Below are 16,639 nucleotides of genomic sequence, written 5' to 3' on the forward strand. Positions count from 1 at the left end.
TTTCTCTTAAGTAAGAATTGTAATACTATTTTTTTTTGAGGGAAATTAAAAGTTTTCTTGTTTCTTCTTCTCACAGTCTAAACATATGCTGCCGGGTTAATGGGGCAAGATTATCATTCAAGATGCACTACATACATTAGGCCATTTTTCTTCTATTTATTTGTTTATTTAACATCACCTTACCCTTCCTCGAACTGCCGCCTTATCGTGGTGGAGGGGTTTGCGTGTCCCAATGATCCTAGGAGCTCTGTTGTCCGGGGCTTTATGCCCCTGGTAGGGCCACCTAGGGCAAACTGGTCCTAGGTGAGGGATGAGACAAAGTGCGGTTCAACACAACCTCCTATGATGAATGAAACATTTGGACGGTGTTTTCCCTCGCCTGGATGTGGGTCACTGGGGCCCCCCTCTGGAGTCAGGCCTGGAGGTGGGGCTTGATGGCGAGTGCCTCGTGGCCAGGCTTGCACCCATGGGGCTCGGCTGGGCACAGCCCGAAGAGGCAACATGGGTCCCCCTTCCCATGGGCTCACCACCTATGGGATGGGCCAAGGAGGTTGGGTGCAGTGTGAGTTGTGTGGTGGCCAAAGGCGGCGACCTTGGCGGTCCGATCCTCGGCTACAGAAGCTGGCTCTTGGGACGTGGAATGTCACCTCTCTGAAGGGGAAGGAGCCTGAGCTTGTGCACGAGGTTGAGAAATTCCGGCTAGATATAGTCGGGCTGACCTTGATGCACAGCTTGGACTCTGGAACCAATCTTCTTGAGAGGGGCTTGACTCTGTACCACTCTGGAGTTGCCCCCGGTGAGAGGCACCAAGCGGGTGTGGGCATACTTATTGCCCCCTGACTTGGAGCCTGTACATTGGGGTTTACCCCGGTGGACGAGAGGGTAGCCTCCCTCCACCTTTGGGTGGGGGGATGGGTCCTAACTGTTGTTTGTGCGTATGCACCGAACATTAATTCGGAGTACCCACCCTTTTTGGAGTCCCTGGAGGGGGTGCTAGAAAGCATACCTTCTTGGGACTCCCTCGTACTGCTGGGAGACTTCAATGCTCACGTGGGTAATGACAGTGAGACCTGGAAGGGTGTGATTGGGAGGAATGGTCCCCCCGATCTGAACCCGAGTGGCGTTTTGTTATTGGACTTCTGTGCTCGTCACGGATTGTCCATAACAAACACCATGTTTAAGCATAGGGGTGTTCATATGTGCAGTGGCACCAGGACACCCTAGGCCTCAGTTCGATGATCGACTTTGTGGTCGTGTCTTCGGACTTGTGGCCACATGTCATGGACACTCGGGTGAAGAGAGGGGCGGAGCTGTCAACTGATCACCACCTGGTGGTGAGTTGGCTTCGATGGTGGGGGAGGATGCCGGTCAGGCCTGGTAGGCCCAAATGTGTTGTGAGGGTCTGCTGGGAATGTCTGGCAGAGCCTCCTGTCAGAAGTAGCTTCAACTCCCACCTCCGGCAGAACTTCGACCACGTCCCGAGGGAGATGGAGGACATTGAGTCCGAATGGGCCATGTTCCGTGCCTCTATTGTGGAGGCAGCTGACCGGAGCTGTGGCCGTAAGGTGGTCGGTGCCTGTCATAGCGGCAATCCCCGAACCCGTTGGTGTACACCGGCGGTGAGAGATGCTGTCAAGCTGAAGAAGGAGTCCTACCGGACCCTTTTGTCCTGTGGGACTCTGGAGGCAGCTGATAGATACCAGCAGACCAAGCGGAATGCGGCTTTGGTGGTTGCTGTTCACCATCCGGCGTCTCAGGAGGGGAAGCAGTGCAGTGTCAACACTGTATATGGTGGGGATGGTGCGCTGCTGACCTCGACTCGGGACGTTGTGGGTCGGTGGGGGAGTACTTCGAAGACCTCCTCAATCCCACTTACATGCCTTCCAATGAGGAAGCAGCCCCTGGGACTCGGAGGTGGGCTCCCCCATCTCTGGGACTGAGGTCACTGAGGTGGTCAAAAAACTCCTTGGTGGCAGGGCCCCGGGGGTGGATGAGATACGCCCGGAGTTCCTCAAAGCTCTGGATGTTGTAGGGCTATCTTGGTTGACATGTCTCTGCAACATCGCATGGACATCAGGGACAGTGCCTCTGGATTGGAAGACCGGGGTGGTGGTCCCCCTCTTTAAGAAGGGGGACCAGAGGGTGTGTTCCAACTACAGAGGAATCACACTCCTCAGCCTCCCTGGAAAAGTCTATTCGGGGGTTCTGGAGAGGAGGGTCCGTTGGATAGACGAACCTCGGATTCAGGAGGAACAGTGTGGTTTTCGTCCTGGTCGCGGAACAGTGGACCAGCTCTACACCCTTAGCAGAGTCCTGGAGGATGCATAGGAGTTCGCCCAACCAGTCTACATGTGTTTTGTGGACTTGGAAAAGGCGTTTGACCGTGTCCCTCAGGGAATCCTGTGCAGGGTGCTCCGGGAGTATGGGGTACCGGACCCCCTGATAAGGGCTATTCGGTTCCTGTACAACCGGTGTCAGAGCTTGGTCCACATTGCCGGCAGTAAGTCGAACCCGTTTCCAGTGATAGTTGGACTCCGCCAGGGCTGCCCTTTGTCACCGATTCTGTTCATAACTTTTATGGACAGAATTTCTAGGTGCAGCCAGGGTGTTGAAGGGGTCCGGTTTGGTGGACTCAGGATTGGGTCACTGCTTTTTGCAGATGATGTCGTCCTGTTTGCTTCATCAGGCCGTGATCTTCAGCTCTCTCTGGATCGGTTCGCAGCTGAATGTGAAGCAGCTGGGATGGGAATCAGCACCTTCAAATCCGAGACCATGGTCCTCGGGTGCAGTGCCCTCTCAGTGTTGGGAGTGAGATCCTGCCTCAAGTGGAGGAGTTCCAACCCTCACCTATGATCATGAGCTATGGGTAGTGACCGAAAGAACGAGATCGCGAATACAAGCGGCTGAAATGAGTTTCCTCCGCAGGGTGTCTGGGGTCTCCCTTAAAGATAGGGTGAGAAGCTCAGTTATCCGGGAGGGGCTCAGAGTAGAGCCGCTGCTCCTCTGCATCGAGAGGAGTCAGATGAGGTGGCTCGGGCATCTGATCAGAATGCCTCCTGGACGCCTCCCTGGTGAGGTGTTCCGGGTACATCCAACCGGGAGGAGGCCCCGGGGAAGACCCAGGACATGCTGGAGGGACTATGTCTCCCGGCTGGCCTGGGAACGCCTCGGGATTCTCCCGGAAGAGCTAGAAGAAGTGGCCGGGGAGAGGGAAGTCTGGGCATCTCTGCTCAAGCTGCTACCCCCGCAACCCAACCTCAGATAAGTGGAAGAGGATGGATGGATGGATGGACATCACCTTATTATCTTAATTAATTTATATACATTTCTGTATCCAAGTATTTCAGTGTGCTCTTGCAGTTTATGACACAATAAAAATCTAATGTAATCTAATCTAATCTAATCTAATATAAGGTTTTGCACTTTCATCCCTTTATGGGTGTTGAATTAAACTAACCCTAAGGCATATTCACTCTTTTTAAAGCAGCATTTCATATTCATCAACATACACACATGGGTAATGTGAGCAATCAGGCTGTGCTCTCACTTTTTAGAGCTGATTTAATTACAGAGAAGATTCTGATTTTATAGATGAAGCTTTCTGCAAGTCTCATATCTCATGGTAACAGAGAGCTTTACTGCTGGGTATTGCCGATAGATGCATTTCACGCCATGGCTGGCTTTTCTCTCTTACAGACTGGTGCTTGTGGCCACAGCCCCTCTGCAGCTCAATAACACTGAGGAAGATGCCTTAGAATTCTTTTAACTTCTATTAAGAGACAACTGTTCTGTGCCTTTAAAAGACTTTAGTATTTTTTCTTTCAAGTTCAAGCATAAAGTGTGTTTAAAAGGACTTTTCTTTTTGTGCAGCTCTAAATTCAATACATGACACTAAGATCACTGCCCGATACACAATACGTTGTCATTACAGTACCGCACTTCCATTTCTGTGCCTGTTGTGGAGGTACTGTATACTTTATATCACTGGCAATGGCTTCTAGAAGACTACAGAGAGTGCAGAGAGTTCAAGATAGAGATAAAAATCAAAGGTGTACAGGAATGAAATGCAATTTTCTCTACAACCAAAAAGTGGAATGGGATCTACTGTACATGCTAGGAGGTAACAAAAATATTTGCTCTTCCAGTCAAGCAAATGCATTAAAAAAAGAAATCTGTAAGAAAATTGAATATTATTAAAAAGGAAATTAAGAGTGATAAAGTAGAGGAATACTGGAGGTAAAACAGATTATTCCTCAAAATTCATTTTGAACTATATAAAAAAATCTAATTACAACATTAAAATGGTCTAATTCTAAACTCATAATTGATAAATAAAAAGAAGATCTAATTATATTCTAAAAACATAGATGGTTACAATTAAGGAAAAGCAGTTAATAGCAAATATAAGGAAAGGGACTTGCTTAATCAAGAAAGTTCCAATCTGTCATTTAAGAGACTTTTTACTAATGCATATTTTCATTTATTTTTCATGAAATTACTATCTTTAATTCTTGGGTACCTTTTTTCTTGTATTTCAAGTTTTCGCTTCAGGTCATCTCTTTCCAGCATCAATTTTTGTAGCTTATTCTGGTGGTTTTTCTGGAGTTGCTTGCTGAGGTCTTGACTTATCATGAAAGAAAATGTATCCAATGAACAAAAGTGCATTTACAATTTCATATCTTGCTTATAGCATTGTAAAGAATAGCAATTTTTATTTACTCATAAAACACCTTTAATCCAATAATATAGTATATTAATATTACAGATCCAAGAGTAATAGAGGATTAGATAAACACATCCATCAATTTGTTTACGTCAGCCACTAAATTCAGTTTAAAGTTGTGGGATGCTGGGCCTATACTAGCAGCATCAAGTTCAAGGCAAGAACTACCATTCCATCACTGGGCAACCCCCACCTGAACACCATCTTACATTTTATACATTGAATTTTAATGTTAACTTAATACAGATATCTTGTGCATCAAAGTGGAAATGTGGAGTAGCAGAAAAATCCACTGTCAATGGGGACAGTGAGAGAACATGCAGACTCCATACAGAACTTGATCTTTCTGGAGCTGTGTGGCAACTGTACCAATTGTGTAATCTCCCAAAAGAAAAGACAACACATGCTTCTGTATACCATTTAATCATAATCGTTTATTTGAATAAGAATAAGAATAGGTTTGGTATTTTTCAATCAAAGTATTTAGTAGTTTGCCACATGATGTTGTGTTCTAAAGTGAAGCATACGTTATCAATTAACAAATCAAAAAATAACTAGCTTGTTCTTGCATTTTATAATAAAACCAATGGGTACTGGGGTTCCTTTCTAAGGAAAAACCTTAAAACTTTCTGAATATGTCCACTTTGAAGTAGCAAAAGGTTTCAGTTTAAGGAAATGTGTTTTCTGAACCATACTTGTAACAACAGAAGTAAACTGGAAATAATACATTTTATCAGAAACTCTTGGTGCAATTTTATTGAGGTAAGGATATGTTTCTTGCTCATTTGTATTCTTGCAGTGGTCGTTGTGGGTGAGTTATGACAACCCAATCCTGAATCCCCCCCACCACAACAGGCCATTATATTCTCTGTTGTTATTCCACAAAGCCCACAGAGCGAGATGCACAACAATTGACAGTGTGGGGAAAAGAGCACATAAGAGTCTCATTGTTTTTTGGTACATATAACAATAAATATGAACTGAACTGATTATACTGCACTGTATTTGTAAGAAAAGCCTTGTATTTTTGAAATGGTTTGTCTTACTCACACATAATAAAAACAAAAAACTCAGAAGATGAAAATGGCGATGTGTATGTAATAGAGCAGACTGAAGCACCTCAAATCAGCTGTTAAATTTTTTTAATGCGTGAAGATGGTCTTGTTGAGGATATGGTGATAGAAGAAATGACCTCAATTTTTTTCAATGTGTCACATACGAAAACTTTGGAGAGACCTTGAAGACTCTTGTGAGGTACAAGTGGGGCATTGTTGCTAACTTCTCTTTTTCTCTCAAACACAGCTCCTAAGAGCAGCAAAAGGGAGGTGCCAGACCACCCCTCCTGAGTACTCAAGGAGGCCCCTCCTCTTCTGGAGGCCACCACTATATATTTGATGAAGTCAACAGAAGTGATTTCTCATTGGGACCTGTATGCAAGAAACAGAGTACTTCTGTACTCCAGACAAGCACAACGACCTTTTTCAGAGCAGTAACCATTTCTTTACTATTTTCTTCAGTTTCCTAATCAGCATTAAAATGGGGCTCACCGAGGAGGATCTGTCCAGTTTATGACAATTGTTTTTCTTCAGATTGCACATGTGGAGATAACACAATCTATAGAATATAATATTTTTCTGTAACTTATTCTTAATGACACTTCTAAATAATGTAAAATTCAAATTAGTTCTCACTCACCTCTTCCTGAAAATATCTAGATTTCTCATGCTTTCATCTCTTTCTTGCTTTATGTCTTGAAGTTCTTTTTTGTATTTCTCACAATCTTCTATGACACTAAGTTCTCTTTGTTGGAAAAAATGTATTGGATGTTAAAAATTGACTATAAACCACAAAAAAGTACTAATTGTATTACTTTAAGTACATGTTTGTCTAAGCACTAATGCAGTACTGAAATAATTCTCCAAAGAGCCTGAAGAAATTGATTCTAAAAATACAGAATGACAAAATAACAGAATTTAAACTTGTCACACACATGTGCTTGGGGAACAACTTAAGGCAGGGGTGTCCAACTCCGTTCCTGGTGGGCCGCAGTGGCTACAGGTTTTCATTCTAACCCTTTTCCTAATCAATGAGCAGTTTTCAGCGCTAATTAACTCCTTTTCTCTTCATTTTAATAGGCCTGTTTTTAAGGAATCAGCCCTCTGAATGATTTGTTTCTTCATTAAATGGCAGCCTGACAGAAATGAGAGGAGAAACAAGCCAACAGATGACCAGCTAAATTGGAATGTCAAACTGCAGCCAATTTCAATCCAACCAGTTTCTTAATAAGAAGCCAATTCTTGCTATTAATTAAAGCCGTTACTAAATATCATGACTTATTGCTGCGCTCATTCTGCCAGAGTAGACTGTTGATTTTCTATTTTTTCTAAGACCGCCGTCAAGATGTTTTGGTGACCTGAGCACAGGCCCGGTCTTAGGTATTATGGGGCCCTAGGCGAAAGGGGGGTCCAGGGACCCCCTGAAGGGGGCTTGAGCCCCCCTGGAAGCTCTGTGAAATGCGTGAAAATTAGACCAAGGAGTCGATCCGGGGCCCTAGGCGGTCGCCTACTTCGCCTATGCCTAAGGCCGGGCCTGATTGGGACAAATAATGCTGTAGTATATTTAAGTACATATGACAATTGCTCACTCAGACAATTTGTTTTGGGGGCCCCCAAGAAGGCGGGGGCCCTAAGCTATAGCTTGTGTAGCTTATACGTAAATCCTGCACTGCCTGAGCAGACCAAAATGACCAAGACCTTCACCTTTCTTTATTGTCGTGTTAGCTGGTCATGTGGCGGCTTGCTTTGTCTCTCATTATTGCTTGGCTGCTCATTAAGAAAAAAGAAACAACTAAAGGGTCTGAGTCATGTAAATTAAAACTAAGGCAAAACAAGTTAATCAGCACAAAAACAGCTCACTAATTAAGAAGATAGAATAAAAAACCTACAGCCACTGTAGCCCACCATGACCAGAGTTGGACACCCCTAGCTTAAGGGCTTATGTGACTGTAATTTTTTGCTGAGACATGAGGGGACACTCTGAGGGACTGATGTATTTCCTCTTGTGATGTCACTTTTTGAGTGACTAGGAGTAGACACTGTTGGGTCCGTTGAACCCTCCGCTAGAGGCCACAAATAATATTTTGATAATCGTGGACTATGCTATCTGATATCCCGAGGCCCTCCCCTTGAGAGTGGCTAATTCAAAAAATATTGTATGGGAACTTGTCAGGGTCTTTGAATGCACTGGTTTTCCTAAAGAAGTCCTGATAAACTAGCATTAAGCATTTAAAAACCTCAGGGTACCACTCGCAAACTAGTGGACAAGACACTCAAACAAATGCTCTGTAAGGTGATCAGCAAGGACAGAAAGAACTGGGACCAGTTAATTCCCCTCATACTGTTTGACTACTGGGAGGTTCCTCAAGCCTCCTTGGACTTCTCCCCTTTTGAATTATATATAATTTACAATTCAAGTTAGTTCACACTCACCTCTTTCTGAGAATATCTAGATTTTTCATGCTTTCATCTCTTTTTTGCCTTAAGTCTTGAACTTCTTCTTCGTATTTGTCACATTTTTCTATCAAAGTAATGTCTCTTAGTTTGAGAAAAAGTTTTATTGAATGTTAAAGACACCATTTAAAAATAGATTATAAGCCACAAAACAGTAATAATTGTATTCTGCTGCTTTAAGTACTTGTTTGTCCATGCACTAAAGCAGTACTGAAATAATTCTACAAAGAAGCAGAATATATTTCCTTTAAAAATACAGTGAATGATAAAATAACAGAATTTAAACTGCATTTATTAAAGTGTATACTTTAGAAAAATATCAATTTTCAAACTTTTAAGGTACATTTTCTCAATTTCAGTTTCAAAGCTATATCATTTGTTTTTTTTATTTTCTGGACATAAGAATCTGATATTTTTCTGGGAGCAATTTAATAAATCTGGTAAATAACTTAAATAGCATGTGAGAAAGCCTGAAATAACTTGTCAAAATTAGACAAGAATCTAGAGGAAAAGTACTACTGTACTGAATTTTTCTTTTTACAAATGCAGTGGCGGACATATATTTTTGGGCCCTAAAGCTTTAACTGTTATGAGGGCCTCATCTCAACCAGTGGGATTGTTAGACGACAGATTATCACAAATTTTTTACAAATTAAACCAGTACATGTAGAGGTATTAAAACCCTTTTCTCATACAGAATACACCCAAAAGCTTTGAGCAATATGGACTAAAATCAGTGGAAAAACCTTTGTTGTGTTTACAATTGTGGCTCTGAGGTGGCACTGAAAGGGGTCCAATCTTTCCATAGTACAATTCCCAATATTAAGCATAGTCCATCTGAGGAGCTAATGCTTTCTGAGGGACACATATGCTCTTCTCTTTATTGGGAAATAATGTTATACAGTTTTATATAATTATACAAAAGAATGAATAACTCCATTTAAACCTGATCAAAAGTGTACTACAGTGATAAATGTGTTTGGGCCTATTTGAGGACCATTTTCTTTTGATACTAATATAGTACTGAACCATCTATCCTTCTTCTATACCTACTTAAACAAAGTAGGGTTGAAGGGGAGCTGGAGCCTATCCCAGCAAGCAATTGAGATAAGCCAGGGACAATCCATGGAGAGGGTTTTTGCCAATTGCATTGTAAACATACACATACCCATTTGGGGTGAATATAGAAATGCAAATCCAACTAACCTATATACCTTGGACTGTGGGAATAAAAACCCATACGGACACAGGAATAAGGTTGAAATTCCAAACAGGGAGCATCAATGACCTGAATTCTGGTCTCCTTCTTGTTAAGCTGTAGTTCAACCATTGTGCCACCATGCTGTGGAAGTGCTGCTGCCTCGCAGTTAGGAGACCCGGGTTTGCTTCCCGGGTCAACCCTGCATGGAAAGCGCTTTGAGTAGTAAGAAAAGCACTGCACAAATGTAAAGAATTATTATTATTATTCTATACAGTATATATAAATACTGGATTGTATTTCTGATTGAGTATTTTTTTTATTGTCAAATTAAACACACAAGCACTTAGGAGACACCTTCAAGTCTTGTGAGTTATGAGACGGGGTGCTGTTGCTAACTTCTCTTTTTCCTTCATACACAACTCTGAGAGGAGCACAAGGGAGGTGCCAGACAACACCTCCTGAGTACTCACTTATTCAATCAAGTCACTGGAAGTGACTGCTCATTTCAGGACCTGTATGGAAGAGAGACAGCTTTTCTGTACTCCATGCAAGTACAGCTACCTTTTTATTCAGGACAGTGGCCATTTTTTAATTATTTTCTTTAATTTCTCAACCAACACTAAAATAGAGCTTATCGAAGAGATGCCCTGACCCTTGATCAGTGGTCCTTTCAGTTTGTGACAATTGTTTCTGTGCAAATGGCACAAGTGGAGTTATCACAATCTACAGAATATAATATATTTTTGTAAGTTATTCTTAAAAAAATTCCTATATATAATTTAAAATTCAAGCTAGTTCACACTCACCTCTTCCTGAGAATATCTATGTTTCTCATGGTTTCATCTTTTTCTTGCTTCATGTCTTGAAGTTCCTTTTTGTATTTCTCACAATTTTCTATGACATTAAGTTCTCTATGTTGGAAAGAAAAATGTATTGGATGTTAAAAATTGACTATAAACCACAAAAAAGTACTAATTGTATTGCTTTAAGTACATGTTTGTCTAAACATTAATGCAGTACTGAAATAATTCTCCAAAGAGTCTGAATATATTGATTTAAAAAGATAGAATGACAAAATAACAGAATTTAAAGATTTCACATGCGTGCGCTTAGGGAACAGCTTAAGGGCCTATGTGATTGTAATTTTCCACTGAGGCATGAGGGGGTGCACTGCAATAACAATCTCTCTTCTTCTTTCTCCTTAGCAGTAATGAAGACTGATGTATTTCCTCTTGTGACGTCACTTTTTGAGAAACTAGGAGTAGACATTGTCGGGTCCTTGGAACCCTCCGCTAAAGGCCACAAATATATTTTGATAATCGTGGACGATGCTATCTGATATCTGAAAGCCATCCTCTTGAGAGTGGCTAATTCAAAAAATATTGTATGGGAAGTTGTCAGGGTTTTCGCCTGGGCTTGCATCTCTAAAGAAGTCCTGACAGACCCAACATTAAGCATTTAAAAACCTCAGGGTACCACTTGCAAACTGATGGTTTAGTAGAGCAATTCAACGAGACACTCAAACAAATGCTCCGTAATATGGTGAGCAAGGACGGAAGGAACTGGGACCAGTTAATTCCCCTCATACTTTTTGCCTACTGGGAGGTTCCTCAAGCCTCCTTGGACTTCTCCCCTTTTGAATTATATATAATTTAAAATTCAAGTTAGTTCACACTCACCTCTTTCTGAGAATATCTAAATTTTTCGTGCTTTCATCTCTTTTTTGCCTTAAGTCTTGAAGTTCTTCCTCGTATTTGTCACATTTTTCTATCAAAGTAAGTTGCCTTAGTTGGAGAAAAAGTTATGTTGAATGTTAAAGACATCATTTAAAAATAAATTATAAGCCACAAAACAGTAGTAATTGTATTCTGTGGTTTAAAGTACTTTGTTTGTCTAAGCACTAAAGCAGTACTGAAATAATTCTACAAAGAACCAGAATATATTTCCTTTAAAAATACAGAGAATGACAAAATAACAGAATTTAAACTGCATATTTTAAAGTGTATCTTTTAGAAAAATACCAATTTTCAAACTTTCAAGGTGCATTTTCTCAATTTCAGTTACAAAGGTGTATAATTTTTTTTATTTTCTGGACATAAGAATCTGATATTTTTGTGGGAGCAATTTAATAAATCTGGTAAATAACTTAAATAGCATGTGAGAAAGCCTGAAATAACTCGTCAAAATTAGACAAGAATCTAGTGGAAAAGTACTACTGTACTGAATTTTTCTTTTCACAGATACAGTGGCAGACCTACAGTTTTGGGACCTAAATTGTTAACTGTTATGAGGGCCTCATCTCAACCAGCAACGAGGTCAGGCTAACCATTCTTACTTTCTTCAATTGGGTTGCTCCACGACAGATCACCAGAAATTTTTTGAACATTTAACCATTACATATAGAGGTTTTAAAACCCTTTTCTCATACAGTAGACACCCAAGAGATTTAAGCAATGTAGACTAAAATCAGTGGAAAAATCCTTGAAGTGATGGGTTGTTGAATTTAGTATTTTGGCTGTGAGGTGGCACTGAAAGTGGTACAACCTTTCCATACTGCAATTCCCATTATTAAACATAGTCCATCTGAGGAGCTAATGATCCCTGAGGGACACATATGGTTTTCTGTTTATTGGGAAATAATGTTATACAGTTTTCTATAAAAATACAAAAGAATGAATAACTCCGTTTAAACCTGATCAAAAGTGTACTACAGTGAGAAATGTGTTTGGGCCTATTTGAGGACCTTTTTCTTTTGATACTAATATAGTTTTGAACCATCTATCCTTCTTCTATACCTGATTATGCAGAGTAGGGTTGTTCAGGAGCTGGAGCCTATCCCAGCAAGCAATTGGGAGAAGTCAGGGACAATACATGGAGAGGGTTTTTGCCAATTGCAGTGTAAACATACACATACCCATTTAGTGTGAATATAGAAATGCAAATCCAACTAACCTATTTGCCTTGGACTGTAGGTATAAAAACCCATACGGACACGGGAAGATCATCGAAATTCCAAACAAGGAGCACCAAGGACATGAATTCTGGTCTCCTTCTTGTAAAGCTGTAGTGCTACCACTGCGCCACCATGATGCCAGTACTGAACTACTATTCTGTACATAAATACTGGATTTAATTTCTGATAGAGAATTATTTTTTTAATTGTCAAATCAAATACACAAAGTAGTGCTGGGCGGTATGACCAACATTCTATATCACGGTATTTTTCAAAATTATACCGGTTTCACGGTATTCTACGGTATTTTTTTCTCATGCATGAGTGGATGTTAACCTCATTTTCCACTGCAATTACTACAGTAGACTGGCTAAGAATAACCTATTCCACTGTCATGAGTATTGTACAAAAAAACATTTTAATGTGCACACAAGTATTAATACAGGTTTGCATGGCCCCATATAGTGATAGTTTTCAAGGGGGTGGCACTAATGAAGAGAAGGAATCACATTGTATGACAGTTGCAGTCAAAATATAGAACCTTTTTATTGAACAAATTTTGCAAACAACTTAAGATAAAATTTTGACAACATATTTTCAACCATCCAAAGAGGCATTTAGACTTAGTAAAATATTCAGAGGTGCTTGTCAAAAGTTGTATTGCACTGAACATGTCTTAGAAAAGGAATAAAGAGTAAATATGTTTTGTAAACCAACTGCACTTTCTGTTAATGTTAACAATCTCTGTCCACTGACACGTTAAAGTGACTTTTTAAACAACTTTACCATCATTAAACTGCATAATATTTAAACTAATAAATAATAACAATAAAATAAATAATAGTGCAACTTCCAGTAATGATACTATTACTTCAAGACTTCAAGGCCAGGTGCATTACACAGTATTCACCAAATAAAAATAAAATAAAACAAGTGCAACTTGGTGAGACATCTTTAATAACTGAACCATCATTTAGGCAAACTACATTAATATAGACCTTGCTTCAAGCTAAGCTATATACATAAATAATAAAACTGCAACTTGCATTTATAATGCTATTTGTGGTATAGCCCTACGGAAGCATATTAGGTTCCACAGGGAAGAAAAAAAAAAACTATATGTCAAGATTAAAGTCGACATTTCCACTTTATTCTCATAGTTTATTTTGTCATTAAAGTAGAATGTCGTAAACTAAACTTCATCCTAAAATCAATGTTTAATTTATTAGATTTTCTCAAACCCTGTCATAAGTTAATGTAGCACATTAAATGCTTTGTGTTGTGTTCCCCGACCCAGTTGTTAATCGCTAAGCGCTTCTTAAACTGACTTCCTCCGGACTAAGAGGAGGCGCCAGCTGTGATCGCCGCACAGAATACATTCACTTCATGATATTCCTGCTCTCTGAAAATTTAGAATGCTAAGATAAATACTTGATATCATTTTCATAATGAAATACATTAAAGCAGGTATTAAACATGCACGGTAGTGAGGCAGTAGTGCTGCTCCCTCGCAGTAAGGGGTCCCCAGGTGTACGTTCAGTGTAAACTTTATGGCAGGCTTCAAAAAACTGGATGTATGAATGGGTATCGCACAGGTTTAACTTAAATATTGTGTAAATGTTGGGTTCGTAATCTGGTGGTCGGAGACACGAACACGGAAATCAATGGATGTTCTTCTGAGCAAGCTTTCTTTATTGCATGCATGCTGTCTCTATCTGACATACCAAACCCCCAGTTCCTATCCTTTTTCTTTCTCCACATAACCAATCACCACACGATAAATGTCTTTGTGAAATTAAAACTAGTTATAAACTTAGACCATGGAGTGTTCAGAACTTTAAAAAAATCTTTGTTATACGTGTTTAAATATGCCATCCATTCAGGATTGCGCCCATCCCAGCAATTGTGTGCGAGGCAGGAGCAAATCCTGAACGGGGCACCAGCACATCACAGGGTGAATACGAGCAATACATACACTAGCAGGGTTAATATAGCATAACAAAACCCCACATCCTATATGACTTTGAAAGGAAACTGACCCACCAGAAAAAACAGGCAAATTCAAAGCAGGGAACACCCGGGACTCCTTTGCTGCAAGGCAGCAGTGCAACCTCCACACCACCGTGCCCCCACATGATTAATACATGCTTTAATGCATTTCATCATGAAAATTATATCAAGTACTTATCTTAGCATTCTAAATGTTCAGGGAGCAGGAATATCATGAAATTAATGTATTCTGTGTGCTGCCTACGCCTCCTCTTAGTGCAAGAGGAAGTCAGTTTAACATGGCTCGGGGAACATAACACAAAGCATTTAATGTGCTACATAACTTATGATGGGGTTTGAGAAAATCTAGTAAATTAAATATTCATTTTAAGATGAAGTTTAGTTTACGATGTACTTTAATGACAAATTACGAGAATAAAGTTAACATGTCGACTTTAATCGCGACATAAACAGCGAGAATAAAGTAGAAATGTTGAGAATAAAGTCAACATGACGACTTTATTCTCTCACAAGCGTCGAGATTAAAATGGAAATGTCGAGAATAAAGTCAACATGTCATCACACAATTACACAGTACCCAGGTACATTACACAGTATTGAAAAAAATAAAACAAGTACAACTTGGCTTTCAGTATTATCCAGTAGTATAGAAACAGTATTCACACATTTGAACATAATGGTCCACATCCAACCTTTTAAATCCAAAGTATCTCCAGACAACAGACGTGACTCCTTTTTCCAGCAAAAGTTAATCTGTGTCATCATGTTCAACTTTATCGTCTGCTACAGCTTCAGTTTCGGAATGTTCTCTGTTCACTTTCACCGTGTAATACCTCCACTACCGCATGTACTATGTTTTATGCCTGTTTAGCAGTGTAGCAGTGATAAAGGTCCCCCCTTAAGCAGTTTCCCGTTGTGCTACATTGTTTAGGCAATTTAAACCAGTCTTACGGTATGCGAAGAATCCATATCATAACAAATTTAAAAAACGGTTTTTGGTATGAACCGGTATACCGCCCAGCACTAACACAAAGTTTACTCAAATAGTCAACAGATAATGTTCTGTCTCACACAAGCACTTAGGAGACACCTTCAAGTCTTGTGAGTTACGAGAGGGGGGTGCTGTTGCTAACTTCTCTTTTTCCTTCATACACAGCCCCGAGAGGAACACAAGGGAGGTGCCAGACAACACCTCCTGAGTACTCACTATATTCAATCAAGTCAATGGAAGTGACTGCTCATTTCAGGACCTGTATGGAAGAGAGACAGCTTTTCTGTACTCCATGAAAGTACAGCTACCTTTTTATTCAGGACAGTGGCCATTTTTTTTATTAACTTTTTTAATTTCTCAACCAACACTAAAATAGAGCTTATCGAAGTGATGCCCTGGCCCTTGATCAGTGGTCCTTTCAGTTTGTGACAATTGTTTCTGTGCAAATGGCACAAGTGGAGTTATCACAATCTACACAGTATAATATATTTTTGTAAGTTATTCTTAAAAAAACTCCTATATATAAATTCAAATTCAAGCTACTTCACACTCACCTCTTCCTGAGAAGATCTATGATTCTCATGGTTTCATCTTTTTCTTGTTTCATGTCTTGAAGTTCTTTTTTGTATTTCTCACAATTTTCTATTACATTAAGTTCTCTTTGTTGGAAAGAAAAATGTATTGGACGTTAAAAACTGACTATAAACCACAAAAAAAGTAGTATTTGTATTGCTTTAAGTACTTGTTTGTCTAAGCACTAATGCAGTACTGAAATAATTCTCCAAAGAGTCTGAAGATATTGATTTAAAAATACAGAATGACAAAATAACAGAATTTAATTTACGGGAACAGCTTAAGGGACTAGGTGATTGTAATTTTCCGCTGAGACATGAGGGGGCGCACTGCAATAACAATTTCTCTCTTCTTCTTTCCCCTTTGCAGTAAGGAAGACTGATGTAGTTCCTCTTGTGATGTCACTTTTTGAGCGACTAGGAGTAGACATTGTCGGGTCCGTTGAACCCTCCGCTAGAAGCCACAAATATATTTTGATAATTGTGGACCACACTATCTGCCATCCCGAAGCCATCCTCTTGAGAGTGGCTAATTCAAAAAATATTGTATGGGAACTTGTCAGGGTCTTTACACGGACTGGCATCCCTAAAGAAGTCCTGACAGACCCAACATTAAGCATTTAAAAACCTCTGGGTAAACTGATGCTTTAGTAGAGAAATTCAACAAGACACTCAAACAA

At 40.1% G+C, this 16,639-nt stretch overlaps 1 protein-coding gene across 1 annotated transcript in view; it reads right to left on the reverse strand.

Annotated features, from left to right (window-relative positions):
• The window catches only part of LOC127530014 (227 kDa spindle- and centromere-associated protein-like), a 29,311-nt gene extending 13,317 nt beyond the window's left edge, over positions 1-15,994 (reverse strand). Inside the window, exons 1-6 of the mRNA XM_051935572.1 lie at positions 15,942-15,994; positions 11,113-11,217; positions 10,240-10,344; positions 8,212-8,316; positions 6,419-6,523; positions 4,520-4,624 (exon numbers count right to left, since the gene is read on the reverse strand). Of these exons, the coding sequence (XP_051791532.1) occupies positions 4,520-4,624; positions 6,419-6,523; positions 8,212-8,316; positions 10,240-10,344; positions 11,113-11,217; positions 15,942-15,994 (578 nt within the window). The remainder of the gene's footprint in view (positions 1-4,519; positions 4,625-6,418; positions 6,524-8,211; positions 8,317-10,239; positions 10,345-11,112; positions 11,218-15,941) is intronic.
• Between the last annotated feature and the right edge of the window lie 645 nt (positions 15,995-16,639).

This window comes from Erpetoichthys calabaricus, chromosome 13, assembly GCF_900747795.2.
Source record: "Erpetoichthys calabaricus chromosome 13, fErpCal1.3, whole genome shotgun sequence".
NCBI classification, from domain to species: Eukaryota; Metazoa; Chordata; class Cladistia; order Polypteriformes; family Polypteridae; genus Erpetoichthys; species Erpetoichthys calabaricus.